The 23,688-nt window shown below is 38.2% G+C and overlaps 1 protein-coding gene across 1 annotated transcript in view; it reads left to right on the plus strand.

Annotated features, from left to right (window-relative positions):
• Positions 1-23,688, plus strand: part of LOC127444546 (neuronal acetylcholine receptor subunit alpha-7-like) — a 70,844-nt gene that overhangs the window by 13,185 nt on the left and 33,971 nt on the right. Inside the window, exon 3 of the mRNA XM_051703966.1 lies at positions 18,752-18,796. Within this exon, the coding sequence (XP_051559926.1) occupies positions 18,752-18,796 (45 nt within the window). The remainder of the gene's footprint in view (positions 1-18,751; positions 18,797-23,688) is intronic.

Genomic DNA, 23,688 nt, shown 5'->3' on the forward strand with positions numbered 1-23,688 from the left:
TTGGGCTTTCTGTGCTCTGAAAATCCATGTCTGTGTAAATTGAGTGTGATGAAGGTTTCCGCTCTTCATTTCAACATGAAAATCCAGTCAGAAAGTGTGAGAGCACTCTTGAAAAGAAAAACGAATACTGGCCCTACCATGAGGAATAAAAACACATATCAAGACTATTTAAAAAAAAAAAAAAAACACTTATGTGAACAGTCTTTACTTTCATACCCAGTCCATTTTATATTCTCTTTTATAGTTTCCTTTCTCTGCTTAGTATAGGTTCACTACAAAAGTGTACAAATGTACGATATCAACATATTCACAGCATCTAATGCGTAAGTACTTTTACGTACAAGTACAGCATTAAAGACGTACCAATCTTTACGAATCCTCTGATGACTGCTCTGAAATAAAATTCCTAGAACCTTCTGGAATGAGAACACTGTTGCTGATGAATGCTCACTACTCATTCACAATTTACAATACCATAGCCAGTATTTATTTGTCAGTGAATGATAAAGAAACTTCTCTGTCCAAGAATGACCTTGAAATGGCATATTTATGTATAAATCAAATTCAGATGAGACTAATGAAAGTAATTATTTTCACTCTTTGTGTGGCTTAATTTATTTATAAACAAGTATTAAACATAAGCGAAACACTTCCGATGTTAAAGTGTGATATAAACTTGTGTTTCACTCATTTCCTGATGTGTGTAGGCTGTCACAATTGTTCTGAAACTTTTTTTTTTAACCCCGAAGGATTTGTAAACATATGCATGTAGAAGGGTCTTTCAAGGCGTCAATAATGTTTTTGTGTCTAGTGCAGAGGTGGGTAGTAATGTTCTACATTACATTACTACATTACTACAAAAATACTTTTAGAGTAGGGTTATAAGTGGATACTTTTTACTCTCACTCAAGTAAATTTCGAATGAACAATGTGCAGAGTTCCTTTCATTTCATTACTGAGTTTAATTTAAATTCATGCATAATTTATTAAGAGTTTTTTAATGGGATTTTTTCAATAGCGGAAGTTCACACAGCTGCGCGCGCTGTCACAGACTGTCACTCAAGCCAAGTCCATCACTGCTGCAGCGTCAAGCTCTTCAAAGTGAAACACTTTCTTTGCGCCGCACAGTGAAAAAATGTGCATGATTGACAACTGGTGTGCAAACAGACAGCATTTCTGCGCACGCAAAGCGAAGTGTGCAGGGCACGCACGTGAGAGATGTCCGGGCGCAAGGTGATCGAATTGTGAAGAGAGTGGCTGTGTCTGAAATCGTTCATTCATTCACTATTTCCTACAGTTGTGCTCAAAAGTTGCATACCCTTGGAGAATTGGTAATATATGTGCCATTTTTAAAGAAAACATGAGTGAGCAGGCAAAACACATTTCTTTTATTTCTTATGAGATTCATATTCAACTGTAGGTTATAACAGAATGGCACAATCATAAAACAAAACATGGCAACAAAGAAACAAATGAAATGACCCCTGTTCAAAAGTCTGCATACCCTTAGTTCTTAATACTGTGTATTGCCCCCTTTAGCATCAATAACAGCGTGCAGTCTTTTGTAATAGTTGTCTATGAGGCACCAAATTCTTGCAGGTGGTATAGCTGCCCATTCGTCTTGGCAAAATGCCTCCAGGTCATGCAAAGTCATTGGTCGTCTTGCATGAGCCGCACGTTTGAGATCTCCCTTGAGTGGCTCGATGATATTAAGGTCAGGAGACTGTGACGGCCACTCCAGAACCTTCACGTTTTTCTGCTGTAACCACTGGAGGGTCAACTTGGCCTTGTGCTTAGGGTCATTGTCGTGCTGGAAAGTCCAAGAGCGTCCCATGCGCAGCTTTCATGCAGAAGAATGCAAATTGTCTGCCAGTATTTTCTGATAACATGCTGCATTCATCTTGCCATCAATTTTCACAAGATTCCCCGTGCCTTTAGAGCTCACACACCTCCAAAACATCAGTGATCCACCACCATGCTTCACAGTGGGGATGTTATTCTTTTCACTATAGGCCTTGCCTATTTTGGTCTAGTCACTCCAAATTTCAGTGTGCCAGAAGCTGTGAGGCGTGTCAAGGTGTTGTCGGGCATATTGTAACCGGGCTTATTTGTGGCATTGTCGCAGTAAAGGCTTCTTTCTGGCAACTCGACCATGCAGCTCATTTTTGTTCAAGTATTGTCGTATTGTGCTCCTTGAAACAACCACACTGTCTTTAACACTGTTACCTGTGGGTTTTTCTTTGTATCCCGAACAATTCTTCTGGCAGTTGTGGCTGAAATCTTTCTTGGTCTACCTGACCTTGGCTTGGAATCAAGAGATCCCCAAATTTTGCACTTCTTAATAAGTGATTGAACAGTACTGACTGGCATTTTCAAGGCTTTGGATATCTTTTTATATCCTTTTCCATCTTTATAAAGTTCCATTACCTTGTTACGCAGGTCTTTTGACAGTTCTTTTCTGCTCCGCATGGCTCAGTATCTAGCCTGCTCAGTGCATCCACATGAGAGCTAACAAACTCAATGACTATTTATACACAGACACTAATTGCAATTTAAAAAGCCACAGGTGTGGGAAATTAACCTTTAATTGCCATTTAAACCTGTGTGTGTCACCTTGTGTGTCTGTAACAAGGCCAAACATTGTGTGTCTGTAACAAGGCCAAAACTTCAAGGCCAAACATTGATCAGGGCCATTTGGGTGATTTCTGTTATCATTATGATTTAAAAAGGAGCCAAACAACTATGTGATAATAAATGGCTTCATATGATCACTATCCTTAAATAAAAGACAGTCATATTTTCAAAATCAATGCCAAAATTTATCTTAATATAAAGAGTAAACACATTTGATCAAATGTACATTATTGTATTTATTTGTTATACTTTATTATCTTTAAACTCCAATACAAGCTGGGTAGCATTTCTGGGTGCCCTCATCTGACCAAATTATCATAACCAACATGTTATAACCAAATATTTAAATCATCCACAAAATTATCATTTCCACTGTGTGCAGTCTCCTGAGTTAAAATAATATCACCGCAGTGAATTATTTAGTAAATAAAGAATTCTTCAGCTTAATGGCAAAATTCTGTATAAATATAAATAAAGAGTAAATTTTCAAATGTATCGTTATGTTTTGCCTCTCTATTTGTTATTATGTTATTTTAATCAAGTAATGATTTGTCAAAAAGTAATTTAATACATTCAGCATGAAATAAAACATTGCAGGAGTGAAGGAAGCAGTAAACTCCCAGTGCACCATATAGTGGATAGGGGGCAGTTTCAGACACAGCGAGTGTTCCGCAACTGGGGTTGAAATGTTTCCAAACCTCTCTTCTTATTGCAAATTCATCCAGATCTGACAAGAGCCCTTATAGGGATAGTTCACCCCAAAATTAAAATTCTCTCATTTACTCACCCTTGTGCCAGATGTGCCTGACTTTCTTTCATCTGCTGAACTCAAATGAAGATTTTTAGAAGAATTTCTCAGCTCTTTTGGTCTATACAATGCAAGTGAATGGGTGCCAACATTTTAAAGCAAAAAAAAAAAAAACAAAAAAAAATCACATAAGTCAACATAAAAGTAATCCATAAGACTCCAGTGGTTAAATCAATATCTTCAGAAGCGATGTGATAGGTGTGGATGAGAAACAGATCACTGTCAAATTCTTCTCCTTGTGTTATTGGTGATTCATATTCTTCATGCATACCGCCCCCTGATGGGCAGGGAGAAGATTTTCTAGCAGAAAAAAAAAAACTTAAATATAAAACTTTATCCAATTAAAAGAGTACTCAAGTAGTGAGTAACTCGATACTTTGACAAATGACATAATGGACGTTAACTCTCCTATATTCCATTACATAATACACATTGAACATGTATTATAGAATTATTATTATTATTATTATTAATGGGAATTCTGTCATCATTCACCATTATGTTGTTCCAAAGCCATATGACTTTCTTTCTTCCATGCAACATAATAAGGAGATTTTAGACAGGATGTTAGCCTTGGTCATCATTTACTTTCAGTGAATGTGTTTTTTTTTTTCTCCATATTTTGAAAGTGAACAGTGACCGAGACTGTCAGTCTCTAACATTCTGTCCAACTTTTATGTTACACAGAATACAGAAGGTAACATGCGTTTGGAACAAAACGAGGGTTGGGAAATGATGACAGAATATTAAATTATGGCTGAGCTATCATTTTAAAGGAATAGTTCACCCAAAAATGAAAAGTATCTCATCATTTACTCACCCTCATGCCATCCCAGATATATATGACTTCCTTTCTTCTGCAGAACACAAATTAAGAATTTTCATTTTTGGGTGAACTATCACTTTAAGGGCTCTTGTCAGATCTGACAGTAATTTCTAGTAATTATTATGGTGAAAAAGTGAACAATGTCCCACAGGGACATTATACAGTATATAATGCTGAAATATAAACCAAAGCAAGATCATGCTTTATTAATGCCTACTTTTGCTATTTCATAGCTTTTAAAGTCCTGCGTGGATTCTTAGTTCAGTGTAGTTACAGTTTTCAGTGTCAAAAGAATTTAGATCATTAGTTCTGTATAGCAGTACTGCCGCTCCATGAAATCACCCTGAAAATGACCATCACCATGTCACAGAAAAGCCAGCATTATCATTAGAGCCACAACTTACCTCAACTTGCTGCCTTAAATTGGAGCTTAAATTTTAATCTTGAAATATCTGCTTGTCTTGGTGTTAAATGAAGGCACTGCATGATGAAACTATTCTTTTTCCACTGTGCGGGGGGAAGAAAGTGTTTCACACAGTGATGGACTCAGCTTGAGTGACAGTCTGTGACAGCGTGCGCAGCTGTGTGAACTTCCGCTGTCTTAAAAGTCCCATTCAATAATCTCTCAATAAATTATGCATTAATTAAAATTAAATCCAGTAATGTAACGACAGGAATGCTGCCCATTGTAATGAAGTGAAAGTACTTTTTTTTTTCATTAGAAATTTACTTGAGTGAGAGTAAAAAGTATCCACTTTTAAACCTACTCTGAAAGAATTTTTTTTACAAAAGGTTACTCAAGTAAATGTAGTGCGTTACTACCCATCTCTGATTAAGTCACTATATTGTGTTGTTGTAAAGTCAATTGCAATGTAATCTTCTGAATGTGATTTTACATGCTATGGTTAATCTCGTCATTCATGTTGACTAGCTTCAATGGTTTTATACTGAATTGCAGCCTTCTAGTGTTGTTTTGTTAATTTTATTCATTATTCATTAAGTCTCAGAGAAGTTGATAAAGGGAAAGGGTGCTTAAAGAAACTCTTGACATAAGCCTCAGGTTTTCTGATAAATGAACATGCAGTTTAATAATTATATCGGTGCACATCAGACTACACATTTTGTGGTGGACTATACAAGAGTTCTCTCAATTACTTCTATCCTTATGAAGTTCTTAAAGTAGAGATTTTGTTGAGTCACTGTCTCAAGAATGTCCCAAAGTTCAGTCAGAAAATTCTATGGCGCAAGTTTACAGGTTCCACGTATGCAATCTCAGTAGCAACTCATGTTCACCAGTTACGTCAAACATTTAAATATCCTTACCTCAGCCTGTTTCCGGTAAGCTGGTCTCACTGCGCAAACTATGAGAGTTTTCCTAGAATTAACCCACCTCCTCCCCAGCATCACCTGCCAAGATCTGCTTTATGGGGGATCTTTTTGGCATACCTTTGGTATTCGGACAATAGAACAAAAAAAAATTAATTTAGATGAAAGAAAATAAAAGCATGCATGCCTGACTGTCCCATTCCTGCTGTCCCATGGGCTCCATCACCATGCTGAAATCTATCTCCATTCACCCATCTCACTGTATGAATTATGAAATATCTGTTTATCCTGTGTATTAAATAATGGCTGCCGTGATGTGGCTCTTGCACGGCCCCAGATGGCAAGAGGCCCATAGGCTATGACTGGGATGCTGTGAAACTGTGAACGCATGAGCTGTTCACAATCAGCTAGAGGGGGTTGGGGATGGCAGCTGCCACACCACTCTACATCACTGCAATGCCGGAGGGAAATGAGTGCGGGGATAGGCGGACTGTGAGAGACAAAAGGCTGAAAAATATTTGGCATGGCAAAGGCTTCGTTTGATTTGTGCTGCTGATGCACCATTACTTTCAAGCATGGCATTTAATTTTACAGTTATGAGGAAGAAAAGTTTACTGATGTGTATCAGAACTGATGCTTTAATTAAGAAAGCTGGTATGTTGAGGGGGCATTACAATAGTTTGGAATAAATGTTGTTTATATTTGACGGATTGGGGAATTGGTAGTCTGCTGGTTAAAAGGGTAATGCACCATTTCATGATTGAATGGTTGATTGAAGACACAATTAGGGGATCTTAAAAGAATGCTCTGGGTCAATACAAATTAAGCTGTATTGACAGCATTTAAGGTATAATGTTGGTGACCACAGAAAAAATTTAGCCTCTTTCTCTGTTTTTATAAGAAAAAAAAAAAAGCAAACTTACAATAAGACACTTAAAAAGCAAGTACACAGGGCAAGGCAATAAAATACACAGTCTCAAAAACATAACCACAAGACTTGCGAGTTGGCAGAGTCTGACACTTAGAATCCAGTCACACATATTTCACAAAAACAAAAAAACACTGACTTAGATTAAAGACCCCATTTACACCTGGTATTAAGATGCGTCTTGGGTGGTCCGATCACATGTGGTCAGGTGAGACAAATCTTTAAACGACCAGGTTTATACCTGGTCGTTTAAATGCGTCTCCTGTGACCACTTGTGATCGGATTTGGAGGGGAGGGACTCTGTTTCATGATGACATACATCAGTCACTATGTCAGTGTGTTACAGCATGATAACAAACAGCAACAAAGTCAGAAAAGACAAAGTAAATAAATAAATAACAATAAAACGGCATGCTATCTCTCCCAGATGCAAATGAAATGTAATCTAAGTACAAAATCTAAATTTCGAGCAGAACTGTCTGTTATTTTAGTGGATTAGTTGTATTAACCTGAGCTACAGATGTTCGTGCTTCTCATAATTGCCTGTTCATGTTGATATCAGACACGCTGAAGAAGATCTGTGAAGTTCTCATGCTTGTGTACTGTATATAGCTGCTCACGGTTTCTCTCCCAGACATGTTGGACCTCTCTCATGTGTTTGGATCTAGGGCCGGGCAAAAATGTAGATTTTCTACTTAATCTTCATTTGTATGATCCAAATGTCGATTCTAAAAATGCCAAGATCGCTGTTTCTTTCTATCTGCAATCCTCAACAATCAGATGTGCGTAAATACTTCCCATTTGCTACAAAAAATGTCAGTGATTAGCCACTGGCTGGTAATTTTTTAGATTTCACTCACCAGTGTTGGAGTGGTGTAGTGGCATAGAAGTTCAGTGCTAAGATCTTTTCACTGCGTGCTGAGATTAAAAGTTTTGACTCTTTCTGTGTAATGTGAGTCCAAAGACTAGATCCAAGCAAACCATTTATTGTTAAATAATGTATCTTTTAATATCCTTTCTGTTCTCTACAGTCAGTTATTGATCAAAAACAACAAAAGAAACATTTAATTCTAATCACACATAGTATGGATTTCGACCAAACAAACACCCGCCACAGGTCTTAAAGAGACCATTTTAGCACTTGCTCTACATATCTAAGTAAATACTTGTAAACAGTACAAATTAGGCAGTACTGAAATTAAAAGTGAATTCTAACCATGATATCGTGATGTATCGCGATATATCGAATCGTGACATGTGTATCGCAATACGTATCGTATCGTTAGGTGGCTGGCGATACCCAGCCTGAGTATAATTTCTGTTTTTAAACCCTCAGGAGCACTTGCCGAGTTTACATCCATTGCATGTACATTACTGTAATCGCAGTTTCAAAATGATTATCTGTGATAATCAGACTTAATGCCATAAATGCTGTCCTAGTATTGAACATGAAAAATTCCTTGTGGAAGCCAAACAAGCTTGTACCACATATGGCCACTTAATTAAGGCTGCTCAGATAACATTAATGCTCTACATTGCATGGTTGTGGTTTGACATGGTTTTAAACAGAGTATCTGTATACATGTCCTCATAATGGTTCAGCTGAAATCTGAAGTGAATGCTGGGGATGCCATCAGCAGTTTCTGAGGGAAGGTCTGTTTCACAGCATGAACCTCTCACCCTCACCGTCTGCCCAGAGAACCAGTAACCCATACTTGACCTCTCTCCTTCTGTTCTCCACACTCAAACTCCATACAGTACAGGCCTGTCTCACTCACCGTCTGCTGTCCCTAAACCACAAGTGAGACAGTGTTATTCTCTCTCTCTCTGTCTCTATTGCATAGAAACCTGCACTGGAGGAGAGAGACCATTATGACCAACCTAAGAGACAGAGAGATTCATGTTCATACAGCAGCAGAATAAGGTGGTAAATACACACACAATTTGGTTATTGTTGAGAGTTGCAATTGCATTTTAAAACTGAAATGACTCCCTTAAATTTTCTCTGCTTAAATAAGACACACACCCACGTATTGCAAGTGAGTTTGGTTAACTTGTGCTGTTAACTCAAGCTGCTCATGTAAGCTGTACAGTTGTCTTTCCCAAACACACTGACAGTGTGAACATAGCCATATAGAATGAAACAGTTAGAGAGAGAGAGAGAGAGAGAGAGAGAAGGGGTGGGATGTGTATACATAGGGCCATGATTAACCGCTACAATTCACCATAGTTCTGCTCCATTTTTCACTTCCTACTCCTATCAAGTGCATATTGCGAGAGTCACATCCTCTTTTTATCAAATCAAATGACACATACTGTCACCATTTTAAGAGCCCGCCATAGTTGTGGATAATCTCTTGTCATCTGCAGCTCATGCTCATTCCACAGCTTTTCCATATGAAAGATTCAATTTATCGGTTCACAGAGCGAAAAGGTTCATGCGCTCCCTTATCTCAATATGATCACAATAGTCAGTCACTGCTCATTACCAGAGGAAGGGATGTGTTTTTTTTTTCTCCCTAGAAGTTCTTTAGATGTGTTCATTCACACTCACAGAGTCCTGTTGGACAGTCCGTCACTGTCCAAAAGCAGATGCGTCACTTTTGCAGACATTACTTGAGTTAAAAAACGTATTCACTTACTACCTCCATTTAAGTTTAGCCAGGAGCTTAAGGCAGTGAAATACATTTACATTTATTCATTTGGCAGACGCTTTATTCAAAGCGACTTACAAAAGAGGAACACATAAGCGAATCATCTTAATGAGACAGTGGTACGAAAAGTGCCATATTACAAAGTTTCACTAGCATGAGAATAGCATTCAAAACAGATTAAAGTGCAACAAGGAAAAAATATATATATATATATTTTAGTGACTGGTTAAGTGCTCATGGAAAAGATGTGTTTTTAGTCATTTTCTGAAGACAGAAAGTGAGTCAGCTTCACGGATGGAATTGGGAAGGTTATTCCACCAACGTGGTATGATGAAGCCGAAAGTCAGGGAAAATGTTTTGGTGCCTCTTTGTGTTGGTACAACAAGGCGACGTTCCTTAGCCGACCGCAGGCTTCTAGTGGGCACGTAGCTCTGCAGAAATGATTTTAGGTATGCTGAAGCATAGTATGCCAGCATCAGAGCCTTGAACTTGATACGTGCAGCCAGTGAAGAGAGACAAGGAGTGGTGTAACATGCGCTCTCTTTGGTTCATTAAAGATCAGACGTGCTGCTGCATTTGGGATCATTTGCGGGGGTCTAATTGCACATGCAGGGAGGCCTGCAATGAGAGCGTTACAGTAGTCCAGTCTAGTTATGACAAGTGACTGGACAAGCAGTTGTGTGGCATGTTCAGAGAGGAAGGGTCTTATCTTCCTGATATTGTAGAGTGTAAATCTACATGATCTTACAGGCTTTGAGATGTGGTCTGTGGAATTTAGTTTGTTATCGATGGTTACCCCTAGATTTCTGACCATTTTGGAAGGCGTTACTCTAGTTGCACCCAGCTGCATGGTGATGTTGTGTTCAACAGCAGGGTTGGCTGGAAAGACAAGGAGTTCGGTCTTGGCTGGGTTAAGTTGCAGAGTAATTAAATAGCACTGCACCTTCAGTGTTTAACTAATTTGAGTGCAAACACACCTTACATGTGTTTATATTTCAATGTCAATAACACTCATTATAGATTGCACTTTATTAACAACACTCATTAGTTGCTTTCACATCAGCAGCCATTTCCAGAACATTTACTGCAATTTTCCTTTTTGAGGTAATGTGTGAATAAGACCCGTTGGAAAATAGTGGCAATTTCCCTGAATGAGAAGTTGTAATATTACCTGAAGTTCAGTTTTGATGCTGTATGTAAAAAAAGCCGTAAGATTAATGGTTTAAGCACATCCAAGTTCAGGACGGGATGATGTGGGAAGTTTGTTCTGGGCCAATCACAAAGTTCTGACGGAGATGATTTAATTACTCGGGAATCCATAAATGTCGTAATATTGGACAGAGAGTGAAATAATTTCATCTAGTCAGAGGCTATCAAACATGTTTGATATATTAGATCTGACTGTAGAGGACATCTTATATTGTATGATGCTCCATGACTCAGATCCCGTTTCCACCTGGTATTAAGATGGATTTTTTGGTGATCCGATCACAAGTGGTCAGCGCTAAATACAGATGGAAATGGGGTCCAAAACGTTTTGTGATCGGATCACTGAAACCACACATGGAGGTAGTCAAAAACGCATGTGACCACATTGCATTTGAGGTGTGAAACGCAATCTATCCTGATAGCGTCCAACCAACCGCTGTGCTAAAACAAGATTTTAAACTTTGCTGGTTATGTGCGGCTTTTAAAAGGAAATAACCGTCCAGTCTATACATTAGAAAAAGCTTGTATATGAATACATATACAAGCATGAAAACTTCACTGAACTTCTTCATTGTGTCTGATATCAACATGAAGTGACACAGATGACAAGCACACACATCTGAAGCTCAGGTTAATAAAAAAAATAAAAAAAACAGATAATTCTGTTTTCTTCATTTGGGGAATGAAATGTTGCATTAGTGCTTAGATAATATTTTAGCTGCATCTGGGAGAAACAGTGTGCAGTTTTTTTGTTGTTGTTGTTTTTTGACTTTTTTGTGGTTTATTATCATGCAGTAACATACTAAAATATAGATTGATATATGTTGTCATGAAATCAGAGACACTCCCTTTGAAAACCCCCCCCACAAATGGTCACAGAAGAGGCATTTGAGATGCATGTTAATACCAGGTGGAAAAAGGTCCTCAAATGTAAAGTCAAATGGTGAGCAGCCAATGTAAATTGATTGTGCGAGGCCATGAAACTGGACTACAAAGAAATGGAGATGGTGAACCAGCACTCAAAAGGGAGCTTTACGTTTAATGCCACTCACCTCCAACTCATGTTGCATTCTCTGTCTCTGTCCCAAGACTGCACCCAAATGCGTTTGGCCCATTTCTTGCGAGACTCGGAACAGAGCAACAACAACGGCAGCACTCCCATTCACCCATGTTTATTTTTATCTGTCATGTATCTCCTACATTGTGGGTTGCTTCCACTTGAGTTCGTGATCGGATCCACTTGACAGCTGGTGTGATCCTCATTCGTGCTGCCTAGTTTTTGTATGTAGCCATCTACATAGTCTGTAAGTGTATGATACTGAGTATTGTACTGTATATATGTCATCCAAGCAGATAAAGATATCTGTGGCTGGATCACAGTGGGAGAGCGATGCTGTACATTCCAAGTACAATGTGCCAGATCATGGTAGTCTGCAGCATCCTCAACAGCCTAGCCCTCAGATCCCACCTACAAGAATTTGCCGTGGAAATTGGGTTCAGCACTAGTATTGGGGAAGCTTCCATAGCTACAAGCTATTTGTAACTTTAAGCAGCTAAACTACAGTCAAACTTCTCTTTAAAAAAGTAGGTAGCTACACTACAAGCTATTAGCAAAAAGTTGCTAACTTAATTTCAGTCATGACAACTTTTGGGAAGATTTAGTTTGTCAATGTGGGTATGGCATATTGATAGGTTATTGGTCTTGGCGGTCTAGTTCTGCCACACCACTGCTGCAGAGCAAGTGACTTGCTACTGCTAGAACATACACAGACATACAAAGTTAAGCATGTGGACATGCTGCTGCTTCTGAACAATTAGACAAAACACAAGACATGTAGCATCAAGCATGTATGACAATACAATCCCCCAACAAAGCAGTGAAGCTGCATCAATGCTAAACACAAAAAACAATCTCCAAAATAGGCAGATCTACCCCCAAGACTTGTGTACTGCTACTGCTCCGAAGAGCCATGTGCACAGAGTGTATGCTAGCTAGGTGTGCCTTGACCTGTTTGGCCGAATGGCACAATGCTAACGAACTAAATCTCTATGTGTACCTGACTCATAATATTTAACTGGACCAGGGAAGCCCAGAGCTTATTTAACTAGTGACTTAGCCCAGCTACTGTATGTGTGGATTTATTTATACTAATGACCTAAGATAGATGTGTGCCAGTGCCTGAATTGGCTACGGCTTACTATGATAAAGACTTTTATGTGTCATGGCCAAAAGCATACCTTACCGTGCAAGCTGTTAGACGAAATTGGCAGCAACCACCTGAGCAAATTGCATTTTCAGAGAAAACTCTTCCAGTGTGCTGTAGTGAAACCGCTTACTTGCAAACTGGGCAAACTTAAATGTTAGCCAAATAGAGAGTATGCAAATTGTTTGGCTACCCAATTACACGTTAAAGGACCTATCAGCCCTACACCATGTGAGATGATTGGCTTGACATGTAATACAGTATGTGAACAAGCTGGTTGGCTAACAGTTAACAAGTTCAAAGAACCTATTAGTTTGTGCCATTCAGAGTTTCATCCAGACGCTCAGTATAAACGACACATCTATATAAGTCACATGTTCTTTGAGAAAATATGTTAACTGAGAGCCTTATTAAAAGGATCCGGTAATGATACCGGAAGTGCATTCTAATTACGTTGTTATTGTTTACATCCTTGAACTGGTCTATAGGAATGCTCCCTTGCTCCCTATTTAGTGAATGACTTAACCTCCAGTGTCCTGTCTGTTTGCCCTAGTCTTAGAACTGTTTGAATGCACCTTATTTTCATCTTAAATCCATATACAGCCATTGAAGGCAACATTTTCCAGCTTTTGAATGCACCCATTGATTCTCAATGTGATAATACAACAATGACAAGCTCCGCTGTGATCTGCGGCATGTTGTCTTGTCACATGACTCTGTGTGTCGAAAGTTTAAACTTTTAATGACAGCTCAGATTGTCTTGTACTGAGATCAGTCGGTTTAAATTAAATAAAATTATGCACAAAATTAGCGAAGACAAAGAATAATCTACGTGCATGAGCACACCGGGTAGTTCAAGGATAAGAAAGAAAGGAGGGTTTAGGTGAGTAAGGGCAGTTGATTACTCCTCCTATGCACATTACAATGCGAAAACTGTAGCGTTTGTGATGCAACACTGCTTTTTTTGGGGGGGGGGGGGGGGGAGTTGCTTATTACTAGAAAAACTACAATATCGTGAAAATAGCTACAGGCACACTACTGAAAAATGTAGTTTAGTTAGTAGCGTTGATACTTTTAGTTAGTTACTCCCTAAGCACTTTTTTTTTTGGGCTTGTTTGTGTCAAAGTTCATTAATCTGGTGCTAAAACAATGTTGACAGCAGACGCAAATAAACGATGTTCAGTAGCACTTTATTTAAATTATGTGTTGTTTCCTGATACATATATGGTAAATATGTTGTACCTCCAGACAAATGTGTAGCAACAAGAGGTACTTACCTGAAGTGTTCATAAACGGTAACTAATATGAAACATTACTGCAGTTACCAATGGTACATACATGGTAGTTATGTTGTACTTCATGACAAGTATGGGGTAATAATAGGCACTTAGTTATGGTATGCATACATGGTAACTTATAAACATTATTGTACTTACCAAAGGTACACACATGGTAAATACAGTATGTTGTACCTACAGACAAATATGGCATAACAATACGTACTTATCTAAAGTGTACCTACATGGTAACTAATATGAAACTTTACAGTACGTCTCAGTGCACACATGGTAAATATGTAGTACGTACAGACAAGTGTAGGATAATAACAGGCACATATAGACATTATTAAGTTAAAAAGTCCTCATGGTAAATGCTTTGGAAGTTGGATGGAATCTTACATAGAATTTAATATGAAGCACAGCAGTAACTATACAGTACTTCATAGGGTTAGTACTTAGTAATTTTAAGCAAGGCCTTCTTTACATGACAATTGGTAAAGTGAAGTGCAAATATGAGTCTGGTAGCTACTGCATATCATGTCCAAAATGAGATCAAAAATCTCTTCATGAATTGCCAGAAATTACAAGGATGTAAGGAGGGTAATGTCATGGTACATACCAATCAGTTAAAATAATCAATTTTCAGTTAAAGATTGTGAGGTAAGGTGAACTGCAATGGTACTTACCGCTGACTGACCACTCAGTAAGTATCATTGCCCCCCCCCACACACACACACACACAAGTACTGTATAACTTATGCATTAGCTACTAGGTACATTCAGAAATAGGATGGTAAAATAAAGTGCACCATTGTACATAACCATTAAATAGAAATTACCAGTTCTCTAGCCTTTGTATTACCTGCAGTACATATACAACACTACTAGGTACATTCACTATAATGTCCATGGTAATGTAGGTACAACATATTTACCACATATGTACCATTGTTAAGTACAGTAAATTTTGTCTAAGTTACCAAGTGTGTATACCAGAAGTAAGTGCCTGTTATTACCCCACACTTGTCTGGAGGTACAACACAATTACCATGAACAGTATAGTATGTACCATTGGTATAAAATAAAGTGCTACCCAATGTTCTCAGTGAATTCCCGCCATTCATTCTTAGTGAATTCCCGCCATAGTTGCTTCTTGGCTGTTATGAAGCTTCAGTGTTGATGTGTGAATTTATGATGTTACAGACTAAAACAGGTCTGTTTATACTACAACTATGTAGAAACTCAAAGCTCACGAACTCATGGATAGAAATATGTTGGCTTTCTGAATATGCAGAATAAAAGGAATAAAAGAAATGTCACTTAATGTAATGTGAAAATCAGTGACTGTTGATCATAATATATTCTTCATTACTGGTGTAACGGGAGCCAGCTGGTACGTGATAGCTGTGCAGTATGTATAAACCTCACTCCCCTGGCTTCAAGAGGTGCATTAGCGACTGACACAACAAGATGTTGCCTTTAGCCTCCTCGTTAGTGCGCCCGACTCCAATGCCGGCTGACACCGGTTCGTATCCCACTCGGACCGGGTCGAGTAGGACCGGTTACAGTGGTGCCATGACCCGGATGAGAGTGAGGTTTAGGGGGGTGAATGTAATGGGAGCCAGCTGGTACGTGATAACTGTGCAGTATGTGTAAACCTCACTTCCCTGGCCTCAAGAGGCGCACTAGCGACTGACACAACAAGCTGTTGCCTTTAGCCTCCTCGTAAGTGCTCCTGCCTCCCATTACTGCACTATGTAACACAATTTTTGTTCCTGGGTAGTAAGTGTTATTTCCTAATTGCTTATGCCTCAAAAGTATAGAAAATGGCTATTATTCCCCACAAACTTTGCTTTTGTGACCAGGACAGTGATATTTTGAAATGTACCAATTTCCAATGAGAAAACGGGCGAATCTGTGTCTTTTCATTCACATAAAGTCAGAAAGAGTCAGAGTTCTTTTGAGGCATAAGCAATTAGGAAATAACACTTACTACCCAAAAAAAAAAAAAAAAAAAAAAAAAAAAAAAAAACGTAAATATGCATTAGACAGAGGTTTTTGACCATTGAGCAGTCGCTCTATGCCTATGCTGTTGTTGTTGTTTTTTCAGTGCCTGTGTTTGTACTGCACCGTGGCAAGTTAAAAGAACCTCTACTTTTAAAAACATGTTTCAGGACATCTGCATTGATTCTGTTCCATTTATTGCACTGTGTCTAGCTTTTTTAATGCAAAAATAAAATTAAAATAAAATAAAAAACATTCTATGTACTCATAGACATCATGAATAAAAATAGTAGTAATTATACAGTATATGACACAGTTAAAAATATATGAATATATCAAACAAATGGAATCTGCAAACAAATTATTTTTTCTCAGACCTAGCTTTTCCTATACATTTAGTTATTACTTTTAACCATCCAACCTGATCTAATGAATATTACATGACTGTGACAATATATTGGCAAAATTATATTAAGGGGTTCATTACATGTATAGTTTCAAAGTGATTTGTTTGTATAGTCATCAATACATGTCAGTAACATTAAATTGCATTTTTAAAATCATACGAATTACCATGATTTATTTTCATATATTTAATGCAGGAAGATGGGGACCGTCGGTGGACAACCATTTTCAGGTCTCTCCAGAGATGTTTGATTGGGTTCAAGTCTGGACTCTGGCTGGGGCACTCAAGGACATTCACAGAGTTGTCCCTAAGCCACTCTTGCGTTGTCTTGGCTGTGTGATTAGGGTCATTGTCCTGCTGAAAGGTGAACCTTCGGCCCAGTCTGAGGTCCTGAGTGCTTTGGACCATGTTTTCAATAAGGATATCTCTGTATTTTTCTGCGTTCAGCTTTCCTTCAACCCTGACCAGTCCCCCAGTCCCTGCCAGTGAAAAACCCCCCCACAGCATGATGCTACCACCACCATGCTTCACCATTAGGGTGGTACTGCGCAGGTGATGAGCGTGCCTGGTTTCCTCCAGATGTGATGCTTGGAATTGAGTCCAAACATTTCAAACTTCATTTCATCAGACCAGAGAATCTTGTTTGTCACAGTCTGAGAGTAAATTCCAAATTCCAAGCAGGCTTTCATGCGTCTTGCACTGAGGAGAGGCTTCGGTCTGGACACTCTGCCATAAAGCCCAGATTGGTGGAGTTTTGCAGTGATGGTTGTCCTTCTGCAAGTTTCTCCCATCTTCACACGTGATCTCTGGAGCTCAACCAGAGTGACCATCGGGTTCTTGGTCACTTCTCTTACCAAGGCCCTTCTCCCCTGATAGCTCAATTTGGCCGGGTGGCCAGCTCTAGGAAGAGTCCTGGTTGTTCCAAACTTCTTCCTTTAAAGAATTACGGAGGCCACTGTGATCTTGTTAACCTTCAATGCAGCCAAAACATTTTTTTTAGCCTTCCCCAGATCTGTGCCTTGACACAATCCTGTCTCTGAACTCACATAATACACGCTGAATTGAGCCGAAAAAGTATAACCTGCAGTAAAATGTGACATGCACACATAACACAATCCACGGTGAAACACGCTGCACACACATAATCCTGCACTGATGCGATCAGGAACTGTTAAACTTCAGCCACTCATTCCTAATGTTGTGATGCTTCTACAGAAGCCAAAGCAGAGACTCTGGTCTTCACAGCGGTGACATCTTACATCTTAAATATCTGTTGACAAGAGTGTAACGGAACAGAAAGTTTTTAGAAGTTGAATTTGTTCCACTCTTAAAATACAGCACACGTTGTCATTTATCTTGTGCAAGTTTACATAGAGCAACAATTACAAATAGTGCAAATGGTTGCAAGATTGTGTCAAAACAGCAAGACGCAGTGCAGCAGAATGAAGCAGAATGTTTCCCTTTGGTGTGCAGGAAGAGTAGGCCTACCTGTCCTGCTCTGTCCTCTTCAGCTTTCTGACTGAGCATCAGTGGGTGGGCCAGGGGTGTGATGATGTAAAAGTAGTTGTTGTTGTCTTGCTGTTAAGGCGGTCATGAATTAATGAGCCCTTGTGTAATGTCACAAATCACGGAAGTAGAGAATAAGTCGTTTTTGCAGCTTGGGTTCAATAAATGCTTCTTTTTTTTTTTTGCATTGGGGAGGAAGTTTTGAGTTCTGAAAATTACATGATGTTTTTATTGTACAATGTACTCCTATATGTCAAAAGATGAAGGAAAAATGTATTCCTCATCTCATGACCCCTTTAAATGTTCCCTCAAACAGATGAGGTTTCTAAAGTTAATGCTCTATCGAGTTCTAAAATGAACAAAACCTTCCTACCTCCCTAACCTAAACCTAACCAAATGTGTCATTAAAAAGCAAATGAAAAATAATGAAGCTTTAACTTTAAAAACCTCATCTGTTTTTGGAGCTTTAAATTAAGACAACCAGTGTCCATACCCTAAACCCTACACCTAAACCAAACCGCTATTGTGGCTTGAGCAAGACTGTAATAAGTTTGTGACGGCATTGTGTGAAAGTAACAGACACTAATTCCACTATCCCTGTTTGTGTGGTGATTTAAAAAAACAACATTATCTAAGGGTAAAAAACATGGCAAATAGAGAGTGCCTGACCCAAACTGAAAGAAATGTGAAGAAATCAGACCTGACATGTTTACAAATTCAAAGCAGGTCTTTTTGGCCTTATCTCAAATGTTCCAAAAGGCAAAGTGTGCATCTGTGGATGTGAGAACGAGAGAGATAGTTAGTGAATGGTACACAGAGGGCAAAAAAAGAATACAATTCTTTATTCATAGAAAGAGTTGGGATTATATAGAAGCAGAAAGGAGATTTGTTCAATTTAAAGTAATCCTTCATTTATGTCCTCATTTGATACTGACTCTGTTTTTCTGTCTTCTTTCTCTGCCCCAGGATGAAAAAAATCAGGTATTAATAACCAACGCCTGGCTACAGCTGGTGAGATTTTACATAGATTTCTTTTTTGTACTCATGTTGGCCTGCATGCATGCTTGTTCATTTATTTAAATACTCTTATTATCAAGACTGTATGTTAAAATTTAATTTAGGAAACTGTTACACTTATATGCTGTATATGTTTTTATAAGTTTATCATGTTTGTCATGTAGTTTTAGATGGAGTCTAGCATCTCACACCACTGGACATTACTGTATGTTTAAAGGTGCTGTAATCGATTTGTTCATGGAAAAGTATGCAAAAAATGTTCCTACTCCCTTATAGATATTAATGAAATAAGTGTCCTGAGATATCTCACCGGTCTCTGTGACAGCTGTAGACTTTGTAAACGGCAAATGGGCCGCGGACACTGACGCTTTTCACCTGTCAATCATTTAGCTCGTTCTCATAGTGTTGTATTTGAAGCGGATCATTGAGGCTATAATTCATAATGTTTGTCAGTTGAGGGCGCTATTGTGCCACTGTTGAATTTGACAGCCACAGGAAGGGGCATGGCTAATAAAATGGCTCAGTCATGTGAAAGCTTCAGAATGCTAAAATCACTTAGAGCACCTTTAAATATTTTACAGCTTTAAAGCTTAGCATTTCATTTCAAGTGCTTCATGAAATCTGTATTGTCCACCCACATTCAAAATACTAATGGACAGAACCATTAGTACAGCGGTGTACAGCGGGACAGAAAAACATGATACCTTAAATGAAGTTTAAACTGTGCAGAGTAATCACATGTGATTTTGTTTAAATAGTTTGATTGGCTAAAATGTGACTTCTTACAGATATTTGTTCCCGAAAAAATAGGCTTTGTGGACATTTTACTCTAAGAAAATTTGGGGAAAAATGTAAATGGACTACCATGTTTTTTCTATGAATCATAGAACAAAAGTTTTCAAAAGACACTTGACAAGACAACAGACACTTATGATATAATACCAGATGCATTTTTGATTTGATTTTAAAAACGTTAATAATTTAATGAGATTATTATCTGTTAATCCATGCTGGTTACATATTAGGGAAAGCTATATTTCCGTATTCTACTCAGAATTGCATGATGAATATGAAACGTACTGTAGAGAAAGCTTTGTCATGAAATTCCAGATCAATTAAATTTTTTAATATTTTAGTAACATTTTACATTGATGTTCCTTTTTTAAGGGTTTAAAAAGGAGTTCTTTAATGACTAATAATTAATTTGTAAATGCATTATAAATCATTTATATACAGTTACAACAGCATGCATAAAAAGGGTGATTTTCATGCAATACCAGCCAGTGAGCTGTTTGAACTCATGTTATAAATACTTTATAACACACTTATTCAACATCAGTAAACTATAAAAATATATCTGAACGTTGAGATCTATGAAGCATTTATTAATACGTTGCCATCATTAGAGGACGTAAAGTTCAGTTTGGTTTAATGGTTATTAGGATTTATTATATGGTATGAAGTATTTTAAATTGACCCTTCGCTAAGCCCTGCCTTAAAAGTGCTTCTGACCGATCCTGTCTTAGCAATTGTTGCCCTGCTGCCATTACTCTCACACACTTTTGCTATTTTCCCAAGCCTAATGTGTGTCTGTATACTTTTAAGCAGGATTTTATCCAAATAAATTAAAAAATGTAAAACACGTTGTTGCCAGGTAATTTGTAATAGTGACACGAGTTACCCAGAGAGGATACACGCAGTGTTTTTCTTTCTTTTCTTTTTTTTAAATAATCTTTAAATAGATCTGGAGAAGAGCATGTTCTGGATTAAACTGTGTCAGCCCTCATTCTCAAATTAACATAAAACATCTGCAACGACACCTACATTTGTTGCAAGATAAACTAAAGCTAGTAACAGAATGTCAATTAATTTATGTATTTATTCAAGTCATAGTAAAAGCGATAGTAAATAAACCGTTCGCAGCATCAAAATGAGTGTGTTATGAGACATTATAGACAGCTCTGTTCACTTATGCTAATGTTATTAGATGTGTAAGTGCTATTAAATGAATGAATAATCTTTGAATAAGCTTTGGATAAAAAGCATCTGCCAAGTGAATAAATGTAAATGAAGTTGTTCTCTTTTCAAGTGACTTTAATAATCATTTGCCTTGATTCTGATTCACAGACTCCACAGTTTTTAATCAAATTACTGTGTAATTTAACAGTTTTGCACCATTGTACATAACCATTACATATAAAATACCAGTTCTCTAGCCTTTGTAATATATATAGTACATATTCACCACATTTGTCTGTAGGTACCTCATATTTACCATTGGTAAGTACAATAATATTTTGTATAAGTTACCATGTACGTATACCATAAGCAAGTGCCTGTCATTACCCCACACTTGTCTGGAGGTACAACATAATCACCATGTTTGTACCACTGGTATGTACATGTACAGTACTGTAAAATAAAGTGCTACCAATTCTTGTGACGTCAATGTGACAAGGAAAGTGACAACACAAGTGAGTCAAGACATTCCAGTAACTGATATGAACACAAAGCGGACTGTATCAACATGACATACTCAGTCTTTTTAATCTCACAATAATAGGCTATTTTTGCAACATTATGCATTAAATAATGAATTTCTGTTTTATGTTTTTGACTAAATAATGAATACGTCTATTCATTAAGCATTTATAAAAATAAGATAAAAATGCTCACTATTTGGTAAGTATTGCATGAAAGCCGGCCTTTTAATGTTGTTATAACTAAATATCATTGATTTATAATGCATTTGTAAATGTATTATAAGTCATTAATGAAGCCCTTTATAAATCATTATAAAAGGGAACATTAATGTGAGGTTTAAATATTTTTTTCAGGAAGGGGCAGTGATGTCATGTTAACTGCACACATGTATTGTGTATGTGTGTGACCCACACCATCATTTTGGTAAACATGGCAGTCCCTGAGTTCCTGTTCTGCTCAGTTATGCTGCTCACTGACACATCTTCCTCAAATGCTCATTGTTTAGACACCTCCCTGAAAAGCCAAGAAAACAGCAGTATTATTTGAAATTTAAATAAGTTGATCCTGTCGCATGGCTCACGGGTGATGGCATCAAAGGTTTCAAACCTCAGAGAAACAAGATAGCAGGATTGCAATGGCTGAGTTTTTTGTTATGGCCCCTTTGCCAAATCCATCAAATCTGCAACTACAATAACAGCCTGCAGTGAGGAGCAGGTCTTTGTCTAGGAGCTTGACTTATAATGTGCTTTCTGACTTGATCACTTGGGCTGTTTTCATTTGGAATGGCCTGTTCAAGGCTTCCATCACCTGGTGCACTCAAACATGCTGTTTTATAGCATATACACATTTCATAGTGAACAATGATATAGAATTCTAAATGAAATGCAGGAGGATAATATATAGAAATAAACTATATTATTAAATATATAAACACCTCCTTACGTTACTCCTATGACAATTCTTCCAGCATCACTCCAACACATCAACTCCACCTTTATTTCTACTATTCCTATATTTATAAATTAATTAACCATTTCAAGCAATTTACCTCACACCGGTGTTGTGCCAAAATCTGACTGCCCACCCGTGTCTGACTCCCCGTGACCTGATTGGCCCTTTTTCCTAAAGCCCACCCATACGCCCACCCCTAACCCTAACCTTATTGGTCCCTACCCCTAAAGCCCAACCTTATACCTACCCCAAGGATAAAAGGGAGTCAAAATTCGGCACTACACCGGCAAACGCGTTGCTTTCAAGGAGAAATCTTTGCCGTCAATAGACTGATGGGATGGGCATCGAATTTTATCTTTGTGAAATTATAAAGGCTATTAAGGTACAATTTTGTCATTGCTACATGATAGGTTGGGCAGTGCTCGCAGTAGGGCTGTGTTCAAAATATCAAAACGCTGATAAATTATCGTTCTGCTTGCAGATGTGCGTATCGATGAGGGTGCTTCCGTATCGATAAAGTAGTACTTTTAAAGTTTGAAAGTACCTAGGTGTTTGAATTACTTTAGCAGCTGGTGTAACGAGAGCCAGCTGGTACATGATAGCTGTGTCGTGCATGTAAACCTTACTTCCCTGGCCTCAAGAGGCGCACTAGCGACTGACGCTAGAGGCTGTATCCTTTACCCTCCTCCCATGCCGGCTGACACTGGTTTGAATCCCACTCGGAGTGGGTCGAGCAGGACCGATTACAGTGGTGCTGTGACCCGGATGGGAATGAGGTTTAGAGGGTGAGTGTAACGGGAGCCAGCTGGTACGTGATAGCTGTGCGGTATGTGTTAACCTCACTCCCCTAACCTCAAGACTTACACTAGTGACTGACACTAGGGGCTGTAACTTTTAGCCTCCTCGTTAGCGTGCCCATCTCCCATGCCGGAGATGCCAGTTTGAGTCCCATTCGGAGTGGGTCAAGCAGGACCGGTTACACTGGCACAACTTAAATCTTATATATACTGTAGGTGCAGTCGGTAGTTAGATATGACTCAAGTGAAATGCAAATTTAAAAAACTAAGGTGAAGTAATGCTGTATGAAGAAAATCCTAATGACTCTAATCATAGCCCCTCCTACTACCAATAGCTGCTATTCATTGCCACTAATGAGTTGCCCTTTAAAATTAAGAGTGTAGTTGAGCATGGCAGCAGCTATTTGTTCATGCAGATTGGGACCTTTATTGTCGGTGTTTCGTTGCGTGACTGAAATGTAATAAGGTCTTTTGATTGCTTATAATATGTCTTGTCATCAAGATATTGTGATTAGGTTTTAGTTCTACAGTATGTAGCACTTGTATTGTGATGGCTAATTGTAGGTTTATGAGTAATTGTTAATTCATTCAAGCATATATCTTTATTTGTATTCCCTGTATTTTAGAAGACCAACAGTACCATCAAGATATTAC

Source organism: Myxocyprinus asiaticus, chromosome 8, assembly GCF_019703515.2.
Source record: "Myxocyprinus asiaticus isolate MX2 ecotype Aquarium Trade chromosome 8, UBuf_Myxa_2, whole genome shotgun sequence".
Taxonomy (NCBI): Eukaryota; Metazoa; Chordata; class Actinopteri; order Cypriniformes; family Catostomidae; genus Myxocyprinus; species Myxocyprinus asiaticus.